Source organism: Amphibalanus amphitrite, unplaced genomic scaffold, assembly GCF_019059575.1.
Source record: "Amphibalanus amphitrite isolate SeventyFive unplaced genomic scaffold, NRLGWU_Aamphi_draft 000038F_arrow, whole genome shotgun sequence".
Taxonomy (NCBI): Eukaryota; Metazoa; Arthropoda; class Thecostraca; order Balanomorpha; family Balanidae; genus Amphibalanus; species Amphibalanus amphitrite.
This window is the reverse complement of record NW_024881534.1, coordinates 48,216-76,073: the sequence shown is the minus strand read 5'-3', so window position 1 is coordinate 76,073 and position 27,858 is coordinate 48,216. Positions and strand designations below refer to the sequence as shown.

Here is a 27,858-nt window from a genome sequence, read left to right as displayed (position 1 = left end):
TGAACGGAAACAGACGAAATGGCGCCGGTGGTTTTGTTTGTGTTCCCATGGCAACCTTCCTAGGGCTCCAGTGGCTCCATCGCTTCGCTGCCAACTTTTCAGTTTTTCGCAAGCTTCATTTTTTCACCGTTCGGTCAGCCTTTGCAATAAAGCTTTAATAAAACATGTAGTATTTGTCAAAGCATTATTTTACTAAAGCGACAAGCTAGTGACATATCTACCACTCCTCCCTTCGACTTAATTCAAACACCTAATATGCTTCTTTTCTGAAGAGTTGATTCAGTCCTACCATATGTAGAGCTGAAAAGCGGGGCACCTGCCTGGGGTAGGTAAATGAGGGTACCCTGAGGTTCCTGACTGCTTCACACAAGGCGAGGACTGTAATCGTTTGTCGGAACTACGTCAGCGAATGATTTCCTCGAAACTAGTCATCAAAACTTGCAAATGAAATAAAACATGTGCAGATAGGGGCGATCAACGCCAGTCGCCGAATAGCTTACCCAGCGACCATGAACATTGATCGTGCTTCCCAGAAGTCGCATATTGATTTAGATATTCTGATAAGTCGTAAGCCATGAAGCGATTCTCAGAATATTAAAAATCCAGCCCTCGCTATGACTTACGCATGGGCAGCACAGGACAATTCATGCAAAAGGAAAAATATGATGCACGTATCCCAACTGCTATCAAGCGGTTTAAATGAAGACGTTATCATTCCCCTCCCAACCCACACGGTCCACTGTTCCCATTTCTCTCCAGAGATGTCGCTAGTGGTACCGCAGCGCCGGCGGCCGGGGCTGGCTCGGAGCCCTCGGCTCGCATTCCCGGCGCCGGCAGCAGCCAGTTTATTTTTACCGGGTGTATTTTGTTTGGGGTCGGTGCCAAGCGCTGCCGCTGCTGCCGGCCGCTCTGGCCACCGTCCTCGACTGTGGCCCCCCCTCTCCTGACCCCTCCCCACCGCCCACGGACGGACCCTGGGGCGCGGGGCCCGGGTCAGGGCGTGGGGTACCACCGGCAGCCTTGTCCGGTGTCCAAGTCCAGTGCCCCTTGCATAAGATGAGCGTGTTTAATAGGACTTCGACAGAAAACGCCCACGATTCGCTGACGGCTGAACTAACGGAACTAATTACGAGCTTAAAGAGCCGTGTTCTCTTGCTCAATGAACACTCCGGACAGCTTTCATAACTTATAAGTAAGTTTTCGAAAGAAAGTACCTACAACTCTTGTAGTGGTTGGTTGTGTTATAAATCTGCTCAACTCGCTTCATTATCATAGTCTGTGAGGAACGAATCAACTGCAAGTCCCAACACATGTATAAACGAAGTTTAATACGCCAAATAATGAAATTGACGAATAAAAACTTTTCAAGCAGGATGGTGACCTGGGAATATATGTCCTGTTGTGTGTCATGGTGCGATTCAGATTGCTCATTGCTATTGTGTGTAAGTCATGCATTATGTAATCCACCAGGCATCCGAATAGCCTCATTCACTGGCTAAAATTTAAGAGTATCTCTCACTGGGCTCAGAAAAAAATGCCCAGAAAACGGGAAAAAGATGTTGTGACTTATTATAAACGATATGCTCTCAATTCGGTTGTAAAATTTATCCATCAATAAGGACAAAGTGTCGTAACAAATCTAGGCAATAATACGCCAACGCATGACATCACACAACGCCCGGAAAGAGGCAACAGGAAGACAGCAGAGGGTTATTCAATTTCACGCAGTCCTATTCACGAGTCCAAACGGCAACGTTTGATGGCCTCTATTGATTTCGCTATTTACTGGACGAAAAAAGCGGTCCAACAATTTCCAAAATGGTTTGTGTGAATGTTCAAAATTCGTCTCCCACTTGTCACAGAACGACCAAATGGTCTATGGATACGTTTTGGAAATGTTAGTGTTCTGAACCATATCGAGCTTCTTTTCTTAATGTCAACCATCTTTCAAGAGCATCGCTTTGAACGTACGCCATTCGATGAGAAGCCTTCTCTAACTTTCCACGTAAAACGCAAGTAAAATGGACATCGTCGCTATATTTGCAATACTACAACCTCTATCAGCAGTAGTTCGGCAGTAGCAGCACAAACGAAATGGAACAAATTGATCCCAGTCTCGTTTGGCCGTAGCTGGGCAGCCCATCGTCGGGCCCTATCTCGAACAGTTCCGGGTGAGCGCTGGCCGTCACCGGACGGCGCCCTGGCGGTGACCGTCCAGACCGCTGACGTCGGCGCCGTCGCTGGTCGGCCGCCGCCCTCTGACGTGCCTCTTGGCTCAGCCGGCCGTCAGCCATTTCAGAGTTTGTTTGTTCACCGGAATGCGGGGGCTGGGACAACAGGTCAGGAAAGCTACCTCCGCTACCAATGCAGGGATGAGGTCATTGAAAAAACGACAATTTTGAATAATAGGTAAACGGAGGAAACAGTTGCAAAGGACATTCATCAAGGACCTGAAACGATGGTAAACCAGCGCGATTATGCAATACAATTTAAAGTGACAATAGGCAGAAAGGCGGAAACACTTGAGAATAAACCAATCATCGATTTGAAACCAATCTTTTAGATCCAAACGTCGCTTATTCCGGTGGTGCGCTTACCATCGCTGAAAATATGATGCTGAAAGTTAAAACGTTTCACTCTTTCACCTACGCCCTGCTGGCGGCGGCTTTTCTGCCGTCAGTTACGGTGCCGTTCAGTACCATCATCTGTGCATATTTTTTCTAAAGTAAGCATTTTCTGCATAGTGCTACGTAGCAATGTTCGTCCCAGTATGACTGTGCATTTTGTAATATATGATGGTTACGTAACCTAAAGAGGTGTATGGAAATAGGACAAAAAAAGGAATACGGTCGGTGCTCGGTAGTAAAAAAAAGAATCACGATTAAATCTTAAGGATGATCAATAAATAAACTGAAGGCAATTTATTTCAACTAATTATTTCATCTTACTAATACAGTTACCAACTTCCATCCAAACGTCTTTTAGGGTCATACAATTCCGCTTCGATAATGTATTGTTTTTTTTACTGAAAGTTTCGCAATATGAATTTCTCCGCAGTTCATATGTTTGTTTCTGGAAGGTGCTCACTGTTCAATGACGGTACACGGTCGTTGGCAACAACACGGTGTAACCAAAGCCGGCAAAAACCGCGCCACTGTTGTGTCTACAGCCGATGTGGGCTGCTGGCTCTGCGTTTTTGCCGCTGTCCATCCCCCGCCGCCGGTTTTCGTTGGCTGCTGAGGGTCTGTCGGATCAGAGTCGGGCGTAGGCTGCAGCCCCCTCTCACGGTTCGCCCCTAACGCTCCGCTTAGCCATAGCTATCCTATACCGGTGTCAGCGAAGGCGGCGGGGCCGTCCGTCGTCACAGCCATTACTGCGAAATGAGCCCTGAGGCGATTCAGACCGACGCCATCCGTCAGGGTACACGTCACGGGGTCGGACCAGGCGTCATCGAGCGCCGATGACCGGGGCGGACACGGGGTCACGGAAACTGAGCTGGCAAGGCGGACTCACGGTGGCGTGGTATCGTGACAAAGGCATAGTGATGACTGACCAGGAAAGTGTAGAAAGGGCCACCCAGCTTGTGCTGTTAAATCTGATGGGAAGTGGTTTCAGCCATCCTTCAATGGGTACGAAAATTTTGCGATAAATACACCGCAACGTATGATTATGGTCACGACTCCCGTGTGCATGAAAGGCTCAGCGAATCTAAAATGCTAAAAAACTGTTCACAAATGATCATGATTTGAAAATGTACCAATGCCATTGGTACATTTTCATCTGGATGCAGTGGAGAGGACTGTTTTGACTTTTGAGTCACGCCGGCTGATCCAGGGCCCAGGCCACCACATTTGTGTCTGTTGTCTCAATCCGGAGCCATGGCTCCTGCCGCGCTCTGTTGTCCCAAGCAGAAGTCATGGGACCCGCTGCCGTGTCAGTCGGGTCGCGGCCGCTAAATAACGTACGGACCGCTAATCACGGGAAATACCGTTGGCAGCGCGCCGAACGGGAGCGGCCGACGTGTCTCGTCGTCCCGACTTCGAATTTGAACGAGTGCCAGCTCACGGGGACGGACGATTCTCCTCATCCTATCTCTATCTGAACCCTTTCAGCTGAACCCCGTATACCCAAAGCGAGTGCTTATCTCACGATGCGTGTCAGAGTGCTTTGAGAGAAAACTTCGCAAACGCCTCCAAAGCGATCACAGCCTGATTTCCGACCGAGGTTCTCTGATCGCTGCTCAGGTTAGCAGCGGTGACCGGGGGTCAGGTGGGGGGAGGCCGGGTCCGTGGGGTCAGCGTGGCCGCCGGACAGCGCCGCTGGCTACCGGCTCAGCGGCCGTCGAATCCGCCTCCGCTGTCGCTGCCGCCGGCGATCTATTTGTGTTCTTTGACAATCCTGCGCGTGTCTCCGTCCAACTGTCCATGTTCGTCGGCTCTAAAGTTGGCGAGCCGGCGCCGTGTCCGGTTTCGACCCCGGTGCACGCCAGTCGGCACTCGGGTTGCACGGCGAGCAGCTGCGAACACGGAAGGTGCTTTGTGCCTGTGAGCTGACGGCGCTATCGAGCGGTGCCGGTTTAGTTCGGACCAACCGGCGGGCCGGGTGCCGCCGGCGTCGGCCAGCACTCGTCCTCCGCCTCCGGCCGTGCGCGCAGCTCCCGACCGGCCGCGCCGCGCCACTGATCGCCGCCCGCGCGCCGGCCGCGCCCCGTACACAGTGACAGAACGTGCTGCAGAGAGCGCCGCCGACCGTCACAGCAGCCCGGCCATCATGAGCGACCAGCAGGTGGCCAACATCGCGCCCAGCGGTGAGATCACCAAACAGCAGAGCTCGCAAAGCGAGTCCTCGCAGAGCTATGCGATCCCGGGCGGCGAGGCCCACGAGCAGTCGCGGGACGCGTCCCGGCTCATGGAGGCCAACATCCCCGGCGGCCAGATGAAGCAGCAGACGCAGGAGCACCAGTTCGCCAAGCAGGCCGAGGCCGTGCAGGAGACGCCTGGCGGCGTGCAGCGGACCAGCGAGGCGGCCGCCGCTCAGCAGCAGGTCAGCCAGTCGGTCAGCAACAGCCAGACGCAGGGCGCCGACGGCAGCATCAGCACCCGGCGCGTCACCTCCAAACGCACCGTGCAGCAGAGCAGCTCCGTCAAGCAGAGTCACATCAGCAGCACCACGTCGGCGCACCCGGCGCAGGGCATGATCCAGGCGCCGGTGCCAACCGAGCTGCAGATGCAGAACCTTGCCACGCAGCAGAACAACCAGCGCACGCAGCTGGCGCACCAGCAGCAGCAGCTGGCGCAGCAGCAGCAGCTGCCCGACCTGGCCGACAGCGACATGACCGCGGTCAGCCGAAAAACCACGCAGCACAGCCACAAAAAGGTCACGCAGACCTCGCAGAAGGTCACGTCGGCCACCCAGCAGCAGCAGCAGCAACAGCAGCTAGGTACGCAAGTACTCCGCCGCGACACCCTGACCCCGCCGCGCGGGGACCCTGCATGCTTCCGTTGTCCGTCTGTGTGCTGAAGAGCTCAATTTGGTATTCCTTCTGGCGATTTTGGCATTTCGAGGCCATCAAGCACCTTTTGGATTGTATGGCTGTTGAGCTGGTGAACGCTTTTCTTCCGGACTTCCTGTGTATGCTTGTTTCGAAAATTTTAACTCGAAGGGCTGCACAATGTGCACATCTTTTGCTTTGTTTCCAAAGCTAATTTAATCGATTCCTATTGGATTGCAGCTTCGCATCTATCTGAGAGCATTTATGCTTCGAATCACTTTTGGCTGACGCTTAGGTATGCAGCAGTCTTCTATTTTCTCTTCTATTCTCTTATTGCTATTTTTGTTTTGTTTTTTCTTGCGGGCCTACCTAGATCTATCACCTCAAAGATCGGCACAGAGGTGAGTTCATTTGCGGTGACTTTTTCTGGTATCATACCATTTTCGACACATTCCCGAACCTCGGACGCATCTTCATTTTATTTTTGTTTGCTTTTTTTGTTGAATGTTGAGGTAAAACAGAACAATCTTTTTTACTAACAAAACCATTTAGGACACATTTTCGAACAATTCGATCGGCACATGGCACCGCAATCAGTACGATGGTAAGCAACAAAAAGACTAGGCCATTTCGCCGCCCTGACCACGTGGTTAGCCTGCTTCAACATTTCCAATAGGATATGAGCCACGGATTGTTGTGGCCTATGCGATAAGCGCCGTAAAACGGTACGGTCGTTACTGGTTTGTTTTCTGAGATGGATAGATCTATCAACAAACCAAAACAACGGTAACAAAACGTGTGATAGATTGATTTTACTTGCAAAACTTTGGTCATCCGAGGCTGGCAATCTTTTACAAACATTATCGAGCGTCAATTATAAGGGCTCAAAGGAACAAATGTTTGCAAGGTATGTAATCAAACCAAAATGAGGCGAGGCGTGGCGAGCACTATGTAGTATGACGTCATACCAGCCCATCGCTGCAGGGATTGATATGAAAGTGCCTTATTAGCCAGGTATGTAATCTATCGTTCAGTGTGCAATCAACTGATGCTGATAACGTAAAGGTCACTCAGAAAGCAGCAATAGACATTGCAAATTAGGAATAACTTTAAATAAGAAAAACCATTGCTTACGTTTTTTTATTTGTTAGTTAATTAAGACCCTCCATTGACATGGGTTTTCCTTTGACATAGTGAAATAATTACGCAAGAGAGCATTACTCACGTTAAAGCTCCCTTGCGTAAGCAATTTGCGCTGACAAGCCCCTCCTTCCGGCCAACCAAGACTTGAAATGGAGGAGGGCCAACCACCAAAAGTAATTTATTTACGTAGAATAGCATAGGTGGTTTCGTTGAAAATGGTCTCTACAGGGGTACGAGGGTCCCCTTTCCCTGCAGTTGTCAATGCAAGTGACGGTGCTGGATTCCGGGGGGGGGGGGGTGAGGGGAAGAAAAAGCCCTTCTCTTGTAGCGGAATCACACGACACGTTGGCAGTGGTCGACTGTTGGAAAACGTTTGTCCTTGACCTGAAGAGTAGTGTAGTGCAGCCCAGCAGCGGATAGTTCAAGGTAGTCTTAACCCTCGCCCGTATTGGTGTTTTTCCAGCCGCGAGCGTATAAGGGGGAGGGGGTCCGTTGGACCCCCCCCCCCTTGCCGTTTCGCCACTGATCGAGCTAGAGCTTCGCGGAAAAAACGAGCGTGTTGCCCGTGACGAGAGGAAGCCGATGATACCCAATTTTAAGGTCCTAGGGCATTGGTTGACCTTGCAGGTCAGGTCAATGACCCAAAGGCGGGAAAATCGGGACCTGTTAGAACGTCGTAAAGTGTGGCTGCTATGGGGTTTTTCGGGCTGCTGATCACGAATATCATGTTAGTTTTGATCACAGATGATATCTTCATGCATTAAGGCCAGGTCGGGTCAGGTCAGGTCAGGTCAACCAGTAAGGGTATTCGTTGTAGGTGGCAACCGCCTCTGACAGCTTCGTAACATGTTACGAAGGCACCAAAACTACTTCGTAGATGTTCATATGGTTGCTAAATTCGAATTCAGCTCCAAAAACTGGCCTAGAAACATGTAAAACTCGAAAAAGTGAACCGAGGTCATCAAAGGTCAATGACCTGACCTGACCTTCAGGTGACCTTTACACCCACCCTAATGCATGGGGGCAACATCATATCACATGTTTAAACGCTTGAAACCACGAAAAGACTGCAAACGCGTGGCTAATGCGAGCCGACATACGCCGAATCGCGATTCCAGCCAAACATGGTCTCGAAAAGTAGGTCACAGGTCAAAGGTCATTTGGGTCAGGGTCATGAAATTTTCAGGGTAGGTGTAAAATTGATGAATGCGAGGGTACTGAAAGGTTCGTCGCGATCGGCCGCTTTTTACGCGAGTTATTCGCGAAAAACCATGGGGGGGGTCCGTTCGACCCCCCCCCCCCCCCATACGGGCGAGGGTTAAACCTTAATTGGCTTAGGTCGTTCGGATAGTGTTTGGTGTATTTTGCTCAATGTTAGACTCTGTCCATCCTTATTTGAACGTGATAAATAATGACATCGAATTATTACATAACAAAACACTTACAAGCTCAACGCCCCTTTCATACGCATATATGGACTTACATATATGCTTGGATGGAGATTATGTGTTTTTCATTATGCAGCCACATCTAGGATTCCGCCTTAACAATATTAAGATTCATTATTTTTAGTGGAATTCACAAAATCTCTGGCACGTAGATAAAAAATGAGCTTGAAGTTGCAGCACTCAGCCAGCACCTGCTTCCACCTGTTCGCCAATGGTCATGACATTCATTGTCCGGTAAGGTCTGGCTTTCATGCAACTGTGTCCCAAATACGGGCACCGTAACGCGATCATGGGTCTAAATTAGCCGGGGCAAGTTGGCGCATGCGCTGTGGGTTCGTTCTCCGTCGGTGCCGACGGCGGAAGCGAACGTCGGCACCGTCGGTAGAACAGGTAGAAGCGGTAGAGTCGGTCACCGGCGCACAGCTGATGGGGACGGCACACACGGGGCCGGCCTGACGGTCAAGGACGCCAACCATGACGGGCGTGACTGATAAGAGAGAAAGTCGCCCAACAAATGCATGAAAAGTGGTATGAACCAAGCTTGATGAGTTCATAGTTTGATACGCATAGGTTACTTGTTTTTCTAATGCCACCAAATTTTTCAGAGGGCACTCGTTCACTTCAGGTTCATTCTTGACCGGTAGCAAAGGCTTTTGAGCGGAAAGGATCCAATACTGTCAGTCCCTGAACCTGTTCACGTCGGCAGGCAAAAAAAGCGGCCTTTCAGGGATTTTAGTACCTTTTTCAGCAGCATGCATCCTCATCAATGACCAAAGACCACCCACCCCCAGCCCGCAGTTTTCATCCCCTCCCCTCCTCCACTTTTCAACAGAAGAATGCAGTCCCAATAGCGCAACCTCTCTTCAGTAACCGTTTTTCGCGGCGTTGCACCAGCAAATGCACATCCACCTAATGCCTCCTAGTCCCCTATCGGCTATCATATCATGTCATATCATGGGTTTGAAATGATATGGTCAAGATATAAAAACAGAGTTTTCAAACATTCGTTCAGAGCACCCGGGATGACGAGCCATAACCTCGTGACTGTCAAGGTTGCTCCTGCATCTGTTCTTCCGGCTGACGACTATTCACTTTCTGCCAACCCACTTTTCATCAACCATCGCAAGTTTGCATCAGCCCTTAGAAGTCATGTGCATGAACCTGACGTCAGCGAGGCCGGAATAGCAAACGGCAGTCGTTAGCGGCCACTAAGTCACGCCCAGCAAAATGGTGCCACTCGGCCGTCTCATAACTTTGTTTGTTGGCCAGCACCCTTGTGAGTTGAAAGCAGTGTGTTAGTAAGGCAAGACCAATAAATCAAACGTTGTGACAGAACAGTAAAACTGCATGCTCCAGGTAACGTTGCAAGGCACCTGTAATGCAGCTCATTCAAGAACGGATATCAAAACGTCATTCATTGACGATACGGCGCCAGCAAACCGAGCTCTGAGACGCTAAACGGCGCACAAACAACCAAACTACGTCTTAAGTGCACCCTAAGGCATTTTCCTTGGCGCCTGGGTGGCCCTGGAGCGGGTGCCCCTGGAAGCGTCGGTTCGCTGCCGGCCAATGGGCGCCGGGAGCGGGCCGCCGCCCCCGCGCCGGCTAAATTTACAGCCATCGGCCGATGACGCCGCCGGTGGCGGGCTCGGTCCGGCGCCGCCCGAGCTGGAAGCCGCTCAGCTGGCGTGGCGGCCGCACTCGGTGGTGCGCGGGTGGTGCGAGAGCAGTGGTGCTGGTGACGCCGGTGACGGGCAGTGACACCGACCCGGGCCGCACCAGGGACAGCGGCGCGCTCGCGGCAGGGCGGCCGCCCCGGACCGCCCGCGGGCACGAGCCACCGATTAACGAACGGTGAGTGTCCAGACGGGTACGACTGAGGCAGAGGTGGTTTTCTGGAGGGCAGAGGTGGAAGACTGGGTAGCTGAAGTACGGATCGGTGGCTCCTATCTCGATGAGAAGGGCAAGTGGTAATCTGCTGTGACCACGAGCTTCGATAGGGCACTAAACGAGGCTGAGAGAGGATGGATGCATTGGTTGGATATTGAGTTTGGCTGTAAGGCAAAGGTAAAGGTTGTCGGCTAAGGCATTGTTGCTTCTATTTGATTCCAAATCATTCTGTAATAAACGCTCAAACTGTTCAGCTTATTAGCTATGGCCGCATTTCACTGCGAGATCCGAGCAGTTGCAACTGTCTTATCTTTATTCGAGGAATTTCGTATGAGAATCGGCCAATATCATTCGGTTCTACCAAAACTGAAACTAAGCGAGTGATGCTTCTCCCGAAGTTTCCCTGTGGCATCTCTGCAGCGGAACAGGAAAACATGCTTACAGCGAGCTCAGGCCAAACAAGGCATTGGTATAGACTTTGGGCTATGCCGAGTCGTTCTAAGCCATATCAATTCGCATGTCTCAAGAAGCGACGCATGCCAATTCGTCATGATCTCATCGGATTGGCTGTCCATTAGGACGCAACCAGGGCATGGAAGATGCGAGCGCATTCCAGAAGTTTCTCAATCGGCCGCTTCTCCTGTTACCGATTTCCAAATATGAATCAGGACCGACCTATTTTCCTTGTTGTCAGTGGCGGCGGCCGCTGTCGGACGCGAGGGCAACAGGTAGCCGTCATCCCAGAATAGTCGGCGCGGCTTCCAGCCCAGGGTAGCCGGCCAGCGGGCCACGCCTGAGGCCGTCCAGATGCTACCCCCTCCGGTCTGAAATAGCCACTCTCTCGGCGTCACCGTTCCAGCCGCCCCATCTCCAGCCCGCTGACTAGTCCCACCGACCCACCCGGCACTCCGCCACAGCGCAGAAAAACAGACAACCTCCATTTGCTGGGAAAGCTCGTCTGTGAGCTTTACCAGCGGGTTGTCCGACTGAGTTTCCGCTGCTCTAGCAGGCGCTGCGGCTGCGCCAGGGTGCCGACGGTCGTTGGCAGTTTGTGCTGGGAGCTGTCAGTTGGTGTCTGGTTAGCTCGCTGCTGAGTGAGAGCCACGCTCGGCAGGTGCGTCCGTCGTTTGGCCAATTGGTTATCCTGTTCGCCGCCTGCGTTGACGGGTCGGTCTGGCATCACCCAGCTGTTTTCAACTAACAAAGGCAGCGGTGCGGGACGCGAAATTGGCAGACCACTGCAGGATGCCTTCCATAATGCGTTGTTGGTGCTGAAATTAATGCATGATCAACGATTCAGCGCCGAAAAACGACTGAGGCATTGGAGAAGCTCCGAAAGCATTTGCTCTACCATAGCGAACCCATTCCTACAATGGCAGCCTTTAAAAAATAAAATAAAAGTACTTTCCACATATGCATGTTTCCATCCTCAGGGAACACACGAATATGATGTTCTGTACGATAGTCGTCAGACATGGCGCCCACCTGCCACGAAACTGCGCGTGTTTTGTTCGAGTGACCCACCCCGAGAATCAAGACAAGGGTCGGCGAGGGACCATGTCGTCCTCGACGTGGGAGAGCGTAATTGGGGAGATGATGGACAAGTGGATGCGGGATGTCAGTTTCTACAACGAGCAACGCATCAACACTGCATTTCTGCTGAAAACGAATAATTAATAGGCGGTAATACCATGGCAAAAATCACCTAAGATACGAACTTGGAAAGCTCTTCCGATGCAGCATTGATGCCTCTTTGGGAACAACGCAATGAAATATGATCTAAATCAAAATCGAATTAAATTATCCATTCTTCAAGTATGTGTGGTTTGACACGACCTCACAACCTTAAAACCCTTACTCTTTTATTCGCGGTGAATATCTTTTTACAGTCGCACGTATCCACACCTTCAACAAGGATAAAGTTTAGATGTAGCCCTAATGCCGGCTATATTCGCTGTTTAATCGTAACATATCGACACATCGTGACTTGTCCCTCTTCTCTAGGGATAAGTTTTGACTCGTTCTCTCCTCTGTTTCAGTCCAAGGCACTGCGCATCAGCAGGCGCTGAACATGCCGTAAGTAGAGCTAGCTGTGAGCTGCTGAACGTGTTCACCTGGTGTCTCCCTCGGTGGTGGAGCCCGCCGCGCGGACGGCCCAGCCGCTCGCCCAACTCACTAACAAGACCGCGCGCGCCCGTCCGCAGAAGGGACGGCCGCCGACGGCCGGCCGTCGCCCTTCGAACCGAGTCCCGCGAAACACTAACACCACTAGCCGTGTCGCTCGCTCTCTGTCTCCTCTCGTAGCCTCTCTCTCCCTCAATCCGGTGTTGGTAGCCGCTGGCTCGCGCAGTCGTTGCACGTGTGCTTTTGCTGCTTGTCCGCTTTCGTTCTTCTTTTCTATTGACGAATTTTTGAAATGCTCGCCGTGCAGTCGTCGACTTTATGTCTGCACATGCTGGTCCTACCGCAGAGCGTCAATAAACGAACACTTCGAATAACTGTGGCCGTTTGCTGAGCTCAATTGAAAAGAAGAACGATCCCCCGTCGGAGAGAGCCTGCGGTTGACCCCAGACCCGACAGTGGCGTGGTGACGGGCTAGCCTCAATCACTTGCACGTGGAGCTGCGAGTCTGCTGTAGCTCTGGGAATGGGGGCATCTGTGGTGGTGGAACCAGGACGAGACGCACGGCGAAGAACAGCAGATATACAGTTCTAAGCTAAATATACAGAGAACTTAACGGGCAACTTAAAAGACAACTGACAACACCTTAAAAAGACGTTAGGAGTCGTTTTCACGACGGCCATCTGGTACACATTTGGTGCAGATTATGTGCAGATTTGGTCAAAATAGGTTCAGTGTGTTTCAAGTTAAAAGTTTGGGCTGCCGAGATGCTTATTTACCTCATTTTCCAAATTACCAGACGTTATTTTCTATTAAAACACTAAAAAGAGATTGTGTGCAAAATTTGTCAAACTAAGTGCATTCGCCAGGTAGCCCGTCGTGAAAACGGCTAATGTGAACATCCACGCATTACGTTTTTATTCGTTGGATGTCCTATGAACATTTAATGTCATTGCTTGTCATTACTGCTTTACAAGCTGAAGGAAAATAGTCAGGGATTTTATTTTCAATCTTGTATTTGTGCATAAGGTTGTCTGACAATGTTCAAACTAAGAATACAAGACCGTTCAATGAAGGCAAGTGGAGGTAATGTATCACATAATCCAAACTACTCACATGTTTCATACGTTTTCACATATGCTTGGTGAAAAAGTGCAGACGTAGAAAAGCTCGAATATTCACTACAAAGATGAGATGAAGAGTGAGTTGATGAAACAAGATAAAGCGTTAATTGGTTTGGCATGGTATAAATTCTTGTCACTCGACTGACAACACAGTGTCGTGTCGTCTCCTTACAGATGAGTTTATGGCTAACAATTTATATGGGTTCATTTAACAGTGCCGTTAAATAGATGCCCAAGACCAGCGCTGAAAGCATTAAACTTAACAGACATAACCTAGCATAGACATTAGATAAGAGTAACTGTAACCGATAACTAAATAATTACAACTTAACATCATACAAGAAAGAATATCAAAATCGGATGACCGGTGAGATCAACCGTCCCATTAATTTTAAGACTGGTAACTGTTATATCGCAATATGTAAAATTAATCTTTTTTGTTCAGGTAGTGTACCTAATGTTGTTTTTCTTATGAAACGCATTTATTTTTCACATTGTCTCAGGGTCTCACTAATCGGAATGACTGCCATCGTTCACAACCAGTGAAGGAGCAATAGTTAGTGGAAAGAATAGCCCGGTCAATAATATTTTGGGACAAAAAAATGCACTAAAATTTGCGGTTTATTTTGTTTCACAATTCACATCTTTTTAACGGGATGGCCAAAAACACACCTTTCTGGCCAGTCTATGATAATAATGGATAATATGCATTTCAGCTCCATAATAAGTGAGTACCCATACTGGGTGAAACTCCAAAAGGTCGTAATTCAAATTAACCCTAGCACTTACAGAGGGTCGGATGGAACCCTCCGCTCGATTTTCGCGAATAACTCGCGTAAAAAGCAGCTGATCCCGACAAAACTTTCAGTCACCTCGAGGTAATCAAATAAAAAATCAAATCTACCCTGAAATTTAATGTACCTGACCCAAATGATCCGTGAAATATAACGTGTTTCTTAAGACTTCATGTTCTATGTATGTATATGTCAGGCAAAAACGGTGATTTGGCGTATGTCAGCGCACGTTATCCGTCCGTTTCCAGATGTTTTGTGATAGGAAACGTGTCAAAATGTGGAATCATGTTTGTCTCGTGGATAATGGTAGGTGCCAAGATCCCTTGAAGGTCTGGTCAAGGTCAGGCCTTTGATGACCTCGATCGGCTTTTTAAGTTTTCCGACATTTTGGTGTAATTTAGTTAAGCTGATTTCGAATTTGGCACTCATTTGAAGATTTGAGAACTACGTAGATTGGATGTCTAAGCAATGCTGCGAAGATGTTAGTGGTGGATAACACTTACCACCTATTATGGATAGCCAGCGGGATGGACGACTACCAGTTGACCTGACCCGACCTGGCTCGACCTACCCCAAATGCATTAATATATCATAGATGATAAAAAAACAAATGCCAAGTTCAAAGTCGGGACCCCAAAAAACTCAAAACGCCTCACTTGAAGGAATTCTGGCGAGTCCAGATTTTCCCGACATTTGGTTTGTTGACCTGACCTGGAACATCAGTAAACGACTTATGACCTCAAAATTGAGCATCATCGGCTTCTTCTTGTAACGAGCAGGGCACGCTCGTTTTTTTCCGCGAAGTTCTAACTCGATCAGGGGCCGGGGAGTTCTATCGACCTCATACGCTAGCGGCTGTGAAAACGCCAATGCGGGTGAGCGTGAACAAAGCAAAGCATATCACTGGCAACAATTAACAGAGTTAGCTCGATGGCCGATGCTACTTTCATAAGTAGGTACTTAAGGAAGAAATCATTTGAGCCGTCCATACGAGTCAAAATCAAAAATGCATTTTTTCGGAAGGCCAAGAAGAACCTGCATGTCATTATCACCATTTGTTTATAGACTGCTCTGATTCAATCACTTAAAAGCATTTTGTAATATACATAATAGTTGCCTCCTATAGTCTATAGTCTATAGTTACCTCCGTAGTAAGAATGTAGCCCGTCAGGTTATAAGCTCACCGGCCGGGTAGTGTTTATTTGAGGTCCGACCGGGCATTACAATTGCCGCAACTCAGACGCAACTAAGACAGACTTCCTAATAAGACAGATATTTTTCTACCGAAAATATTCAACACCTACATATATAGCAGCAACAACAGCAACAACTAAAAACGCTTGGAAGACAAAGGCAGAGCTCCGAGGAAGGATAATGCTGCCCAATCAGTTTTGGGAGTAAAATTGTCCATGCTTGATGCAGGTATTTGGTTTTGTACTTAGTTTTGTACCTGGCTTTCTGGCAGGAAAAATATATAGTGGCAATGGGCACCAACCTTACGTGAATACATGACAGCCATGCCTCTATATATGCGTACTCAATATACAGGGGCTTCGTCACAACATACGAAAGGCACAGATCAACTACATTTTTTTCCAGCCACGCACACTCTGCCACTAGCGAGAGATGTTTTACATAACTCGGAATTTCTCTCCAACTGCCTGAGTGCCAACGATCCGCAGCAGGGGAGCAGTAGACATGTCATTTCCAGCTCGTGCCAAAAACCAGTGGCGACACCGCTCGGTGCCAGACGAGCTATTTAGAAGAGCGTGGCCGATGACGTCATTGCAGGCCGACCAATCAGAGGCTGACACCGCCGAGACGTGGCAGGTGTGAATTACTGTGTGATGGTGAGCCTCTTAGATTGAACTACGACGATACGATTGCTAAATAGATTATAGCGAGTGGTTTGGAAAAGGTTTTTAAAAAATAACCGCCCACCGGTGTCAGGCGTTTTTCGTAGGGACTAATGGTAACTTTTCGGAATAGCAAGGCTATTCTTTTTGTGCGACGCTATGACGACTGTATTCAAGAGCTAAAGTTATTGGTAGGGTTCGGGCCCCAACAGGCCCAAATGAAATGACATCCAGAACCACTGACCATGGCCATAAGCTTTGATTGTTCGTTGGCAGCATAGTTTCGTTAGCTACGGACATAGCAAATATGCTAGAAGCCAGTACGTAGTGCACATCGTCTTCACTGACAACACTGTTGTATTGCATGTTTTAGGTCCGCGCTCGCAAAAAGTGAAACGAAGGAGTTGACCATTGACACACTTGAGTTGGGATTACGGGTATTGCTACTCATCGCGGTCAGCCAATCAGCGCCAGGCTGAGATAGTCAGCTAACACAGGACGCCAATTAGAACTATTTGATAAAAAGCTACCTGTCAATCCGTTTTAACGGCTTGGTCCAGCCAATTATGCAAACCCTTTGAGAGCAACACCGGTACCATCTGTGTTTTTCCTAAACTGCTATCAAACAAAACAAAATTGTTGCGTAGCAATGTTGCCTAGAACGAACTACCCAACAGACACTCGCGTGACTTTTGATCTTCATTCAATTCATCTGCAACACAGCTACTCACACCCTAATAATAGTTCACTGCGTCTGTCTGGACACGCGGAGCATCATTCTCCGAATCGGACCCAGACGCGCAGCACACGTGTATCTACCAGACAGTGCAACCGCAGTCAGCCTCCACCCCCTTCCCGGAACAGACACGGACCTAGCCACACTCAGCCCCATACAGTTGCTGCAGCACTCACTTGGCCGCCCGTTCAACTCGCAAGGACGGAAATAGGCCGACAGACGGCCTGCGCGCACCAGCTGCACATGTGAACTGCACGGTTAGAGAAGAACAGAGTGCTGCAATAACAGTGGGCAGGGACCCTTAGGACCCCACCTCAGCAAATCGGAACACGCAGTCAACGGACGGCCGTACTGATTAGGGAAACAACGCAAACTTCTACCACTGTGATTATTTCAAGTGAGCAGTTATCAACACTGAATAACTGGAAGCAACAAGTAATATCATTGCGAGCTACCAACACCATGACCACTTTTCACATTATTAGCCTATCTACACTATCAGCCTATTAGCTGCGTTATTACCAGTATAACGCCTTTTGGGGCGACTAACGGAGCGAGCGAGAGGGTGGGCCTTGCACGTGCGAAATTGCGAGGGGTACCTCCAACTGACTTGTGCACGGCACCCTACTGACCGGTCTCTAGCGATGTGCCAAATTTGGGCACAACCGGCCCAGCCGTTCTCGAGATCTGAAAGCGGCATCCTGCACGTGCGCACGTGCAAAATGGGTCCCAACTGACTTGTGCACGGCACCCTACTAACCGGTCCCTAACTGTGTACCAAATTTGAGCGCAATCAGTCGAGCCGTTCTCGAGATCTGGAAACGACCCCTGCACGTGCGCACGTGCAGCGGCACCCCAACTCTGGCACATGGATATGCAGTGCCTAGTGGGTGCCTACCTACATGCCAACTTTCAGCGCAATCGGCCAAGTAGTCACCGAGATATTGCAACAATTACAAAAGTGACACCTCTTCGTTTTGCACGTGGCACGTGCATAAGGGGTCACCCACATGCATCGGGAATAGTCCAATACTTGGTAGAAGGAATGAAGCTACCCTACAAAAATTACCGCATGTAAATCGGTCAAGTGGTTGCTGAGATTTAAGCCTCGCAAAAGCGTCCGCACGGCCGGCCGGCCGGCCGGCCGCTCATACTCAGAAATTTCCGTTATTCTACGTAAGACTCCGCTCGCTTCGCTCGCTCCGTAACAAACGAGACCAATATCTCAGCAGGAATCAATATTTTGACTTAAATAGATAACGCATAATTTTCGATAATATTTCTGAAACATCGTAACATCTAGTTTATCCAGTGCCTTTTTTGTCAAGGTCATGAAATGTTGAGGTCACGTCTTAACCAACACGTATGTAGTTACGTAGGAGAATCGATGAAGTCAGCCCGGCTGTAACATTCTGCACCAATTCGCCGATAAGTGCCTTCGGTGGTAGGCTGTGCCAGCAGGCACCGGTGACTTGCGGTACAGCATAACTCCCAGTAAATGGCTCACCGCTCCATGTTCGACCAGTATTACCGCAGGAAAGACGTCGAATAAAGCTGACAGCGACACTCGTTTTCTGACGTGAATAAGTGACACACAAAAGGACGGTAAACCAATTATGCGTAAGCATTTCGAGCAGCAGACATTTCAACCATTAAATTTTGTATAACAAAGGTAACACCGGACAATAAGCGTCAACATTCACTACGGCGACAGCGCGATTCTATGGCATAGATTTCTTGTTATGACTTATAAGATGCTGTGACTTATAATGAGCTGAAAATATCGGGGAACAACAAAAAATGCATATCTAAAAATGTAGAAACGTCTATAACTTCAAGAGCCCTGTTTTATCAAATCAAACCAAAAGCAGCCGTAGCACCACCGTAGCACGAAATTAACCTCACTGATAATGTCGCACGAATGTAAAGGGGTAGTATAAGAGCAATAATTCCAACGATAGTCTATAGACTAAAAGCACGTAACAACAGCTGTGCATGCTCGGCTAATAAACTGCATAAACATATAAAATAATAAATCATAATCACAAAATGCCGTAGAATTTAGTGTAAATGCCTGTAGAATGTGTAAGTGAGGCACATTTACGGTCTGTAGTACTTAACCCTATTCCTGGCGGGGGGGGGGGGGCCTCAGGAGCCCCCCCTGAGGTTTTTTGGTTATATCTCCCAAACGCGTTGAGCTAGGAAGCTCAAATTTTCTGACTTTTCTTAAAAGGCTTCTACGCAACAGGCCTGAAAATTTTGAGTTGATCTGACCTCAGGTCAGGTCACCAGAGGCGGTTTGGTGACGCTACCTCAGAAAAGTTTGCAATCACGCCAGAGCTAGAGTTTTTGACCGATCAATTTCTTCTCTTCAGGGTTTAGTTAGGGTACCAGTATGTGCAATTTGTATATCTCAGAATTTTGATATCGGTGACCTAAGGTCAGGTCAATTTCGCGACCTCCCCATTATAAGTCAATGGGGGAAAAATCAACTCCCTGTTTTTACCACTAAAACGGGTCGGAATGGCCCCATATACCATACATGACTCCATATACGATCAACCTTCACTACCTTGAGGTCTGTTTTGCTGTTGGGCAGCTGTGAGGTCATGTGACGTCATCAAAGGTCACCAAAGGTTTTTGGCCAATAACTCCGTACAGGAACAAGATACAGACGCGTGGATGGTCTCATTGTGTTCAGCTCGTCAAGACGCATCGAATGATATACATGATGACCTCGAGGTCACGTGACCTGAGGTCAACCTTTGACCTTGACCTTTCGAGGTCAACATATATCATTCGATGCGGATTGACGAGAGGATCACGATGATGCCCTTAGTTTGTTCCTATCTTGACTAATTCGGAAGTTATTCGAGAAAAACTCTCCATATCTAGTGCCGCCATTTTGATTTTTTCGACCCCTGTGACGTCATCTTTGACCTGACCTGAAAATGACCTTAGTAAAAATTGTAGATCTTGGCCGTGCGTATCCGATGCCGTTTACCGCTTGTCGCTATCTTGCTTCGTTCTCGAGATCTCAGGGGGGGGGCCGAATCGGCCCCCCCCCCCCGCCAGTTTCTTGTCCCGGCGGAGCCCACCAGGAATAGGGTTAAGGTCTGTTTACTACATACCTTTTTTATTATTTCTTTTATAAATTTAGTCCGAACCTTTTGATTGGAAGAATTCACAAGGACAGAGTCACCGCTAAGCTAAACTTGTTGCGGTGACCCAGCCCTCTACCCTCCGATCGCGCAATTCCAGTTCTATGGCAGAATTTAGAGGCAAAGTTTAACCCGCGCCCTGCTGGGGGGGGGTGTTTAAACACACCCCCCCTTGTGGTTTTTCGCGAATATCTCTAAAACGGCGGCGCGGAGCGCCGCTGTTTTTGGTACACCTTATCATACATCAATTCTACACATTTTGTGAAAATTTCAGACCAAGGTCATTCAAGGTCAGGTCACCAGGTCACTTGAAGTGACCTCACCTCATAAAAAGTTTCAATGTCTGTCATAGCTACACCGAGTGACCAATCGCTTTGAAACTTTCAGCGATTGCTAAGAGCAATAGCATGTACAAAATGTATATCTCAGAATTTTGATATCGATGACCTAAGGTCAGGTCAATTTTGCGACCTCCCCATTATAAGTCAATGGGAGAAAATTGAAATGCGCCTCTTTTGGACGAAAGACATTATAAACACTCCCAAACACTGAATTACAAGTGGTTTAGACACACTGAACATGAAAATGGTGTCCGTGACCCCTGTTTATACCCTGAGGTCATCTTAGGTCACGAATGGTATCTAACAGTTTTTCGCAAATAACTTTTGATAGAAGCATGCTAGAGCGATGAAAACGCCTTAGATGTGTTCAGCTCGACGATACGGATCGACTGATATGCAACATGACCCTTTCCGGTCAGGTCATGACCTTGACCTGAGGTCAAATTTTCAAGTTGACCTTTCAAGGTCAAGTTATAGTTCATTCGATGCGTCTTGACGAGAGGAACACGATGCCGGTAAAAGTAAGCTCGTACAAGGCGTGGGTCAAAAGTTATTGCAGAAAAACTGTTTCCGAAAAAAAATCGGTTATTTTTGCAGTTTTTGCCCCCTGCAGGCAAAACCGTTGACGTTAGGTCAAATCTGAGAGAATTACTCAGAAAGGGCGTTAATAGGGCTATCGAATGCGCTTTTCCGCGGCGCTGTAGCTCTATTGGTTCCCGAGTTATGCGTTGGCTTCTTGGAAATTGTCGACATTCGACCTGGAAATCGGCGAAATTTTGCCTTCAATGACCTCTGGTGACCTGACCTTTGACCTGACCAAAAATTGACCGAAGTGATTTCGTCATTATTTTTGACGCTCTTTCGAACGCCGCCTTCTGCGTATCGCTACGTGGCCCAGGAGCCGAGTTAGAAGGGGGGGGTGTTCAAACACCCCCCCCCCCCACCAGGGCGTGGAAATCCAGGACCCCCAGCAGGGCGCGGGTTAACGTGCGCACATAGCCGCGCACGGCCGGTCCCCTCACTGACTTCGCCTGGCTACGGCCTACCACTAACCGCAACCATACCTGTCAGGAGGCCCATAAATGTCGAGCGCCCGTCGCGCTTCGAACCCGGACTGTTATAACCGGGAACGCGTGCTCTCACCACGCGGAGTCCAACGCTCTACCAACTGAGCTACGGGACCGACCTGTCCTGATGATTACCTGTCAAATATATCATATATTTAAGGTCTTTTTAATAGAGGCAGGAATCAGGATCGAATATATAAATGTATGTATATACATATGTAGGGAATAACAAATTTTACCGATTCAGTAAAAAGATTTCATATTTTCCATTAACGACACATGGATTGATGTCAGTCTTACTTTTGCTAAAAACGCTTCCGAATCGCGTACCGATGATAATGTCCACGAGCATTAATAATCCAGCCAATTTCGAATTACCCGAACATACACATGTCAACACAATCACGCACATCAGACACATCTATCCACGAATCCGAGTGTGATGTCGGACCCTCTCTCTGCAGGACCGGAGGACAGCCCGCACCGCCCGTCTTCGAGCAGATATTCCGAAATGCCCGGTTCGCGCAGGGCGGCAATGCGCTCTTCGAGGGCTGCGTGCGCGGCACCCCACGACCCACGATCACATGGACGCGCCAGGGACGACCGATCTACGGTGAGTGGCGAGTGGCGAGTGGAGTTAGAATGCAGAGTTTGTGAGAATGGAGAGCTGAAGAGATGGCCAATTAGTGCAACTGAATTTAAGGGGATAGTTGTTAGATATGGAGTATAATAGCTTCTAATGTAAAAAGTACGTCCAAAACGAATCATGAAACGTTAAGTGATGCATGCAGATATTTTATATTCACCAAATTAAATTCACCCAGTAATTAAAAAAATGAGAATCCCGTCCTAGAGCATTGTGCCCTTGATTCATAATCACAGCACTGCTTGAAATTACGGAAAAGAATGTTGCCACTGCTGCTAAGGGGCCAATCGAAAAGTGCGTAGCTCCGATACCCCCAGTTTAGCATGCTATTGAACCTGTCATCTGTAGCAAACCATCGTCTGCCGCACGTTTATTTGATTTATAGCAGTTGTTGATGTTGGCAACTGCGATTCCCTGTAATTGAGTTCAATGCTTACCTAATCATAACTCATCAGCTGTCAGTTTAGAGCCGCAGGCGCACGGATATTTTCGCTTCAGATCCGCGCACCTTGACTTTGATTCTTACATCAAGTTCAATGCCCATGCCAGCTTGCGTTACCCCCTGGTGCTATAATACCAACCATCGGCGCTGTTAAACAGAACCATTAATGATTAGGATTCATTGCCAAATTCGAAGGACTTGAGATGGGAAGAAGGCTGGCAATCCTACACAACACCATGCTTCTCCAAATTCACCGTCTCAAAACATTACCAATGCAACATTACAATCCCCGGTACCTCGGCACCGGGAGTCTATCCGCGGAGGGAGGACCCGGCCGGCCCCCGGGCGGCGTCGGGCCGGATTTCAGCCTGGCCGCTGTCCCCTGGCCGGCCGCCAGGGCCACGCTCCACCGGCTGCCAGCCGCCGCGACCGCCGTCAGCTGGCCGCCGTCAGCTGACGCCAACGCCCCGGGGCGTTTGGCCGGACACGACGCGAGCGGTGCACCCTGGCACCGAGCGCGGTGAGCGCTGTCCGAAATTTGGCCTAAACCTGTTCAACGGTTCCTGGTCTGTGCTAGCGATTACATTTGTAAAGCTTCACAGTTCACTGTATAAAACTGCATTGAAAAGTAAACTCCATTTTCTACAAAAAAATAACATAATCCATGAAAAACATTTTCTTTCGATTATCCCGTTGCAAATAAGTTCTTCCTTGCACAGTAAAAGAGAGCCAGCTTCGCTTGGTTTCCAATTACGTGGCTGACCGGCTGGCCAGCCAGACTGATGCCTGCGCTGGTATACTGTGCCGCCTGACATCCGTGGCTAGCGGGCCAGTCTACCCTTCAGGCGACCACAACTTGAGGCAGCAATCGGAGCAGGCGCTCTTAGGAAGACGATGCCACACAGATGGTGGATCGCTTTGAACATTTCACAGCACCTCGAGTGCCTGTTTAAATTTGTAATGATGTGTGTGAGCTGTCATAGGTCTGTAAGCCACGTATTTCCTAGCATTACAGGCTCGTTCACGATCAATCTTCGCAAATATTGAAAGGAAATTCCTTTGTGTTTGCACTTTGCGCACAACTGCATTGAAAGCATCAAGTTTAAACAGATGTGTGTATGCACTTTAATTGTCCACACGGGACCTGTTGGAAATTTTCTCAAACGGTTATTTGGTGTCTCATATTGATATCTCACGAAGTTGCGAGCAGCCCCCTCGGCATCTGAGCGGCGAACTTTGTCATTAAATATGAGGTCACCTTCAAGCGCGCTACCTTGGACACATGTTTAGCTTCCCCATCTAAACAAACAACGCCGGAGCTTTTGACATTTACTGAAATCACCGTCCACTTTTAGCGCCGATCACCGTGCCAACATTTCCTTCCATACCGGATTTCGGGGGTGGATAAAATCAGCGGGCGTTCTGCGATCTCTTCCACACCGTGATGGCGATGTCACCTGTTGTGGCAGGGGCTGCAGAAGCCTTCCAGACCTCGCCAGTCGCGCCAGCCCCGGCGGAATGCAGGGGTAAACAAGCCAGCTCGGCCGGTGGCTGGCAGCCGCCGAGAAACTGGAGCTGCTCCAGCGCCGATCAGCGGGAATTCAGACGCGTCCCAAGTGAAATATGGAGCGTCAGGTCTCGATAGGCGGCTTCAAAGTGGAATAAGATTAACGGCATACCCAACCAGAGGTGTCAAAGCGGTCTGGCCACAAATTCGCCGCCTGGCTTCCACACAGTCTGTCGTGGGCGAAGTAATTTTTAATTTAACCGACTCCATCATCTACCAACAATTACCACAAGCCGGAACCCAGCTCCCAGCTGAGAGCAAATACATCCACAGTCCACTCGAATGCGACCATCACCCCTTGCCGTTCTATGTTTCAGATTCGAACAAGTACCAGTTGAAGTATAACCCGACATCCGGCGAGGTCAGTCTGATGATCTCGCGGATTGGCCCAGGAGACGAGGGAGAGTACACGTGTCTGGCCAAAAACCAGTACGGAGAGGCCATCTGCACAGTCTACATACAACCTGAGGGTGAGCAGTCAGCAGTGTTATGTAATGAAATCAGAGGAACCCGCTTAGGAAAGGACATGGTTGTGGGTATCGGGTGAAGTTGCGTAAGCGTTGCAATGTATGGGAACAACTGTTATAAACGATCATTTTATGGAAACATTTAATGCCTTTAAACCAATAATGAACTTTAATCGGATGTTTACATATTTTCAGTTATTTTTGCATTAAGCTTCAGAAGTGAGTTACGCGCCCAGTAATCCGAAAATAAAAACAACATTCAGAACTGATTTTAAGCAGTATAAGGGTACCATGCGACGCTCACGAGTTCGCGACATTTAAGTGTGTTTCAACGGAAAATTGCCTGCGCCCAGGTGCCGTTACGCAATATGCTGGAACCTGTCATCGCCGTCAGCGAAATTCAGTATCGCAGTCGTGCCAAAGTCAGCACACTAAAAACAGCTGGCAATAATGCGCACATCCGTTCTGGAAAACAAAGACTGAGTCACTGGAACTGCACCTGAATAAGACAGGGCATAGGGGACACCTCTATCGATAACGAAGAAAATAAAACATAGGAGTAGCCGAGCCAACTTTACGGATGGTGGGTCCAATCGGCCGCATTATCAGACACTGCGATACAGTTGCTTTGCATAATATTGCACTTTTACAATAACCGTCATTGCGTGACTGCTGATCAGGCAAAACTTCATATCGAAGTAAAACTAGATAGAATTCAGATCCGAATGTGTCTTACTTCGCTCTCTTCGTCTTTCCATTTCAGCTGCGTACCTGCAGCAGCAACAGCAACAGCAGCAGCAGCAGTTGCAGTTGCAGCAGCAGCAGAACGTTCAGCAGCAGAGTTTTCAACAACACTTTCAGCAGCAGCATTTCCAGCAGCAGCACTTCCAACAGCAGCATTATCAGCAGCAGCAGTTTCAGCAGCAGCAGCAGTATCATCAGCAGAGCATGCAGCAGCAGAGCATGCAGCGGCGGATGATGGGCCAGCAGCAGACCATGCAGTACCACCAGGAGATGAGCTCCACCACGGACTCGGCCGGACACTCCACCACGGCGCCGTTCGCGGCACCGATCGGACAGCCGCCTGTGCAGCAGCAGGCCGAGGTGAGAGGCGAGAGGATGAGAGAGGGAGAGGGAGAGGGAAGGACGAAAGGGTGAGGGGAGAGGGACAGGCGAAGGGAAAAGGGATGTGAGGTGGGACGGTGAGAAAAGTGAGGCAAAACAGAAACTAACTAAAGCTCAAAAAGGAAAAGCTAAAACCTGCAGCAGCATTGATAGGAAATGACTTGACCCCTCGTCCGTTCTAAAAATGGCAGTTACCAAGCTTGCACCACATGCGTCTATGTAGAGGTGTTCACCAGTGTCTACTTTGATCTAGCATTATCCAGTTGGGGAGGGGGAACAGTTATCCCAGCAGCAGGCCAGTTCTCTTGGCACCAGAGTCCGACAGCGCTCTATGATGTAAATTAGTCAACTCGGACACGGCTCCGGCTGCGTTGCTTCATTCCTTGCCAGATTTGTCCTGCAGCAGGTGCACATGTGTTGAAAACATTCGTCACAACTCGCAAGTGTTTAAAGAGCAGTTCTAATGGCAGAGAGGAATTACGTAAAATGTCTTGCATGACAAATTCAGCCTTCAGTGCGTGTCGGAGAACACCCATACTCTAACACACTTCTTCCACATTTTAACACACTGTCCGTTTTTCAAATGTTTCTCAGATTACATTGCAAGCATTAACATCATATAACTTCTGTACTACCTCGCAAAGATAAGCGGAATACTTTGCGCACTCATTCGCGCCTGACGTTGGCAGGAGTTCCGGGTGGACACCTTTGAGTACCGTCTGATCCGTGAGACTGAGTTCCGTGAGTCACTCACTCGCCGCTACGCTGGTGAGACTGAGACTGAGACAGAGGTGGAGACGGAGACCGAGAGCCGCCAGCCGGGTCCTCTCAGCCCGCCGCAGGTGCAGACCAAGCCACGTGCCACCAAGGTCAGCCAGAACGGCGACGCCACCTTCCAGGCGCGCCTGGTCGGCAACCCCAAGCCCAAGGTGACCTGGTTCCATAACGGCGTGCGCGTGCGGACCGGTACGCGGGCTGCGGCGTCACACAGCAACTCGAACGCGGTGCTACGACTGCGCTCAGTACAGCCCGAGGACTCGGGACACTACACGATGCTGGCGGAGAACGCTGCCGGCTGCGTGGTCAGCTCGGCCTACCTCGCGGTGGAGCCGGCTGCTGACCTTACTCGGCAGGGAGTCGCCACCACACAGAGAACGTGAGTGGGGTGTGCGGGTGCTGGTGGGGGGCTGGGGGACAGCAGGTGGTTAGTAGCTATCATGGTGTTTGAAACAGTGCCATCTAGCATCCTACAACATAGTAGCAGTTATCATGAGAATCAGGCATCGTGTAGGAGTCGGTACATAATCACGTCTTCTGCTCACGGTCAGCAAGCATTTTCATTGAAGGAGTGCTCGCCGATTACTTACGAATATAATTCACGAGGCTTTCACAAATGTTTACAGTTCGGGTAACTGTATCATTGCCCTCAGCGCATACTCTGCGACGGAGGAGACGGCGACAGAGGACCGGACCCTGGCGCCCACCTTCCTCCGGGTACCCACCGACAAGGAGACCCAGGAGGGCAAGATGGTGCGACTCGAGTGCCGCACATCCGGCAAACCCAGTCCAGAGGTGAGGCGACGTTTAGTGCTGTCAGAAAAGTGTGATTTGGTTGCTAACTGGGAATGATTAGCAACTTGACACGCACAAGCCATTAAAAGCGGTCCTGGCAATGACGATATCCGGGGCGATAGTGTGTAAAAAAATTGTAACACACGCTGCCTGACGGCTGACAGGAGCGCGTGTTATTTGTCAGACAAATGCTCCTCTGACACATGAACAATGATGATGAAGGCGCACGACTCAGGCATGCACTTTAAAAAGGATCATCATTTACTCAACACGTCTCCCATGTTTTTGTATCGTCTAGCTCATCCATCAACCCATTCCAAGTGCCTCCTCAACGTCGCAGTTACCTGATGTCTCATACCCCTAACGATGTCGGGAACGACCATCACCGCTTTAGTCTCCTTCCGGTCAGGTTTTCTGGTACATCAACGGCATCCCCATCGTCAATGACGCCACACACAAGATCATGGTGAACGAGTCCGGAAGCCACGCGCTCATGATCACCAACGCCACGCAGCGAGACTCGGGAGTCGTCACCTGCGTCGCCAAAAACAAGAACGGACAGACACAGTTCCAGGTAAGGGCACGCCACACTGCGCCTTTAGGTCAATTATGGGTTACTGCTGTCGTTCGGGTTCCTCAATCGAATAAGATTTTCTATAGAAACTTGTACACTGAAGAGATAATCAGTGGAGAAAAAGGCGGGCCACTCGGATGAACGTAAGCATTTTTCTAGGTCTTGCCTCTGATCGAGTTTCTAAGCAAACGACATCAGCTGTATCACAGGATTTCGAATGCATTTAAAAATCCATTTTATATCACTAGAGCTAGTTAGATGGCCCAATCCGTTTAATCACTGCAATTGAGAAA

General features: G+C 49.2%; 2 protein-coding genes across 2 annotated transcripts in view; both read left to right on the top strand.

Annotated features, from left to right (window-relative positions):
- The first annotated feature begins 4,321 nt into the window (after positions 1-4,321).
- On the top strand, positions 4,322-12,470 carry LOC122373540 (general transcriptional corepressor trfA-like). Its single transcript, XM_043351733.1, has 2 exons — positions 4,322-5,440; positions 12,012-12,470. The coding sequence occupies exons 1-2, from the start codon at positions 4,771-4,773 to the stop codon at positions 12,050-12,052; spliced, it is 711 nt and encodes a 236-aa protein (XP_043207668.1). The 5' UTR covers positions 4,322-4,770; the 3' UTR covers positions 12,053-12,470.
- A 9,172-nt stretch (positions 12,471-21,642) lies between these two features.
- The window catches only part of LOC122373638 (titin-like), a 54,333-nt gene continuing 48,117 nt past the window's right edge, over positions 21,643-27,858 (top strand). Inside the window, 6 exon segments of the mRNA XM_043351917.1 lie at positions 21,643-21,785; positions 24,145-24,297; positions 25,058-25,398; positions 26,109-26,575; positions 26,850-26,991; positions 27,401-27,565. Of these exon segments, the coding sequence (XP_043207852.1) occupies positions 24,198-24,297; positions 25,058-25,398; positions 26,109-26,575; positions 26,850-26,991; positions 27,401-27,565 (1,215 nt within the window). The 5' untranslated portion in view covers positions 21,643-21,785; positions 24,145-24,197.